Below are 478 nucleotides of genomic sequence, written 5' to 3' on the forward strand. Positions count from 1 at the left end.
TGCGAGAGGGCCAAGAGGACCCTGTCGTCCAGCACCCAGGCGAGCCTGGAGATCGATTCCCTGTTCGAGGGCATCGACTTCTACACGTCCATCACCAGGGCGCGGTTCGAAGAGCTGTGCTCGGACCTGTTCCGGAGCACCCTGGAGCCCGTGGAGAAGGCTCTGCGCGACGCCAAGCTGGACAAGGCTCAGGTCCACGACCTGGTCCTGGTGGGGGGCTCCACCCGCATCCCCAAGGTGCAGAAGCTGCTGCAGGACTTCTTCAACGGGCGCGACCTCAACAAGAGCATCAACCCCGACGAGGCGGTGGCCTATGGGGCGGCAGTGCAGGCAGCCATCCTGATGGGAGACAAGTCTGAGAACGTGCAGGACCTGCTGCTGCTGGACGTGGCTCCCCTGTCGCTGGGGCTGGAGACGGCTGGGGGCGTGATGACTGCCCTGATCAAGCGCAACTCCACCATCCCCACCAAGCAGACGC

At 64.6% G+C, this 478-nt stretch overlaps 1 protein-coding gene across 1 annotated transcript; it reads left to right on the forward strand.

Annotated features, from left to right (window-relative positions):
• Positions 1 to 6: 6 nt before the first annotated feature.
• LOC112392009 (heat shock 70 kDa protein) lies at positions 7 to 474 on the forward strand (the record flags this gene model as incomplete). Its single annotated transcript, XM_024733559.1, has 1 exon — positions 7 to 474. A coding segment is annotated over one exon (468 nt), but the record flags the coding sequence as incomplete, so codon positions are not given.
• Between the last annotated feature and the right edge of the window lie 4 nt (positions 475 to 478).

Source organism: Neophocaena asiaeorientalis, unplaced genomic scaffold (genome assembly GCF_003031525.2).
Source record: "Neophocaena asiaeorientalis asiaeorientalis breed wild unplaced genomic scaffold, Neophocaena_asiaeorientalis_V1.1 C47601854, whole genome shotgun sequence".
Lineage (NCBI taxonomy): Eukaryota > Metazoa > Chordata > Mammalia > Artiodactyla > Phocoenidae > Neophocaena > Neophocaena asiaeorientalis.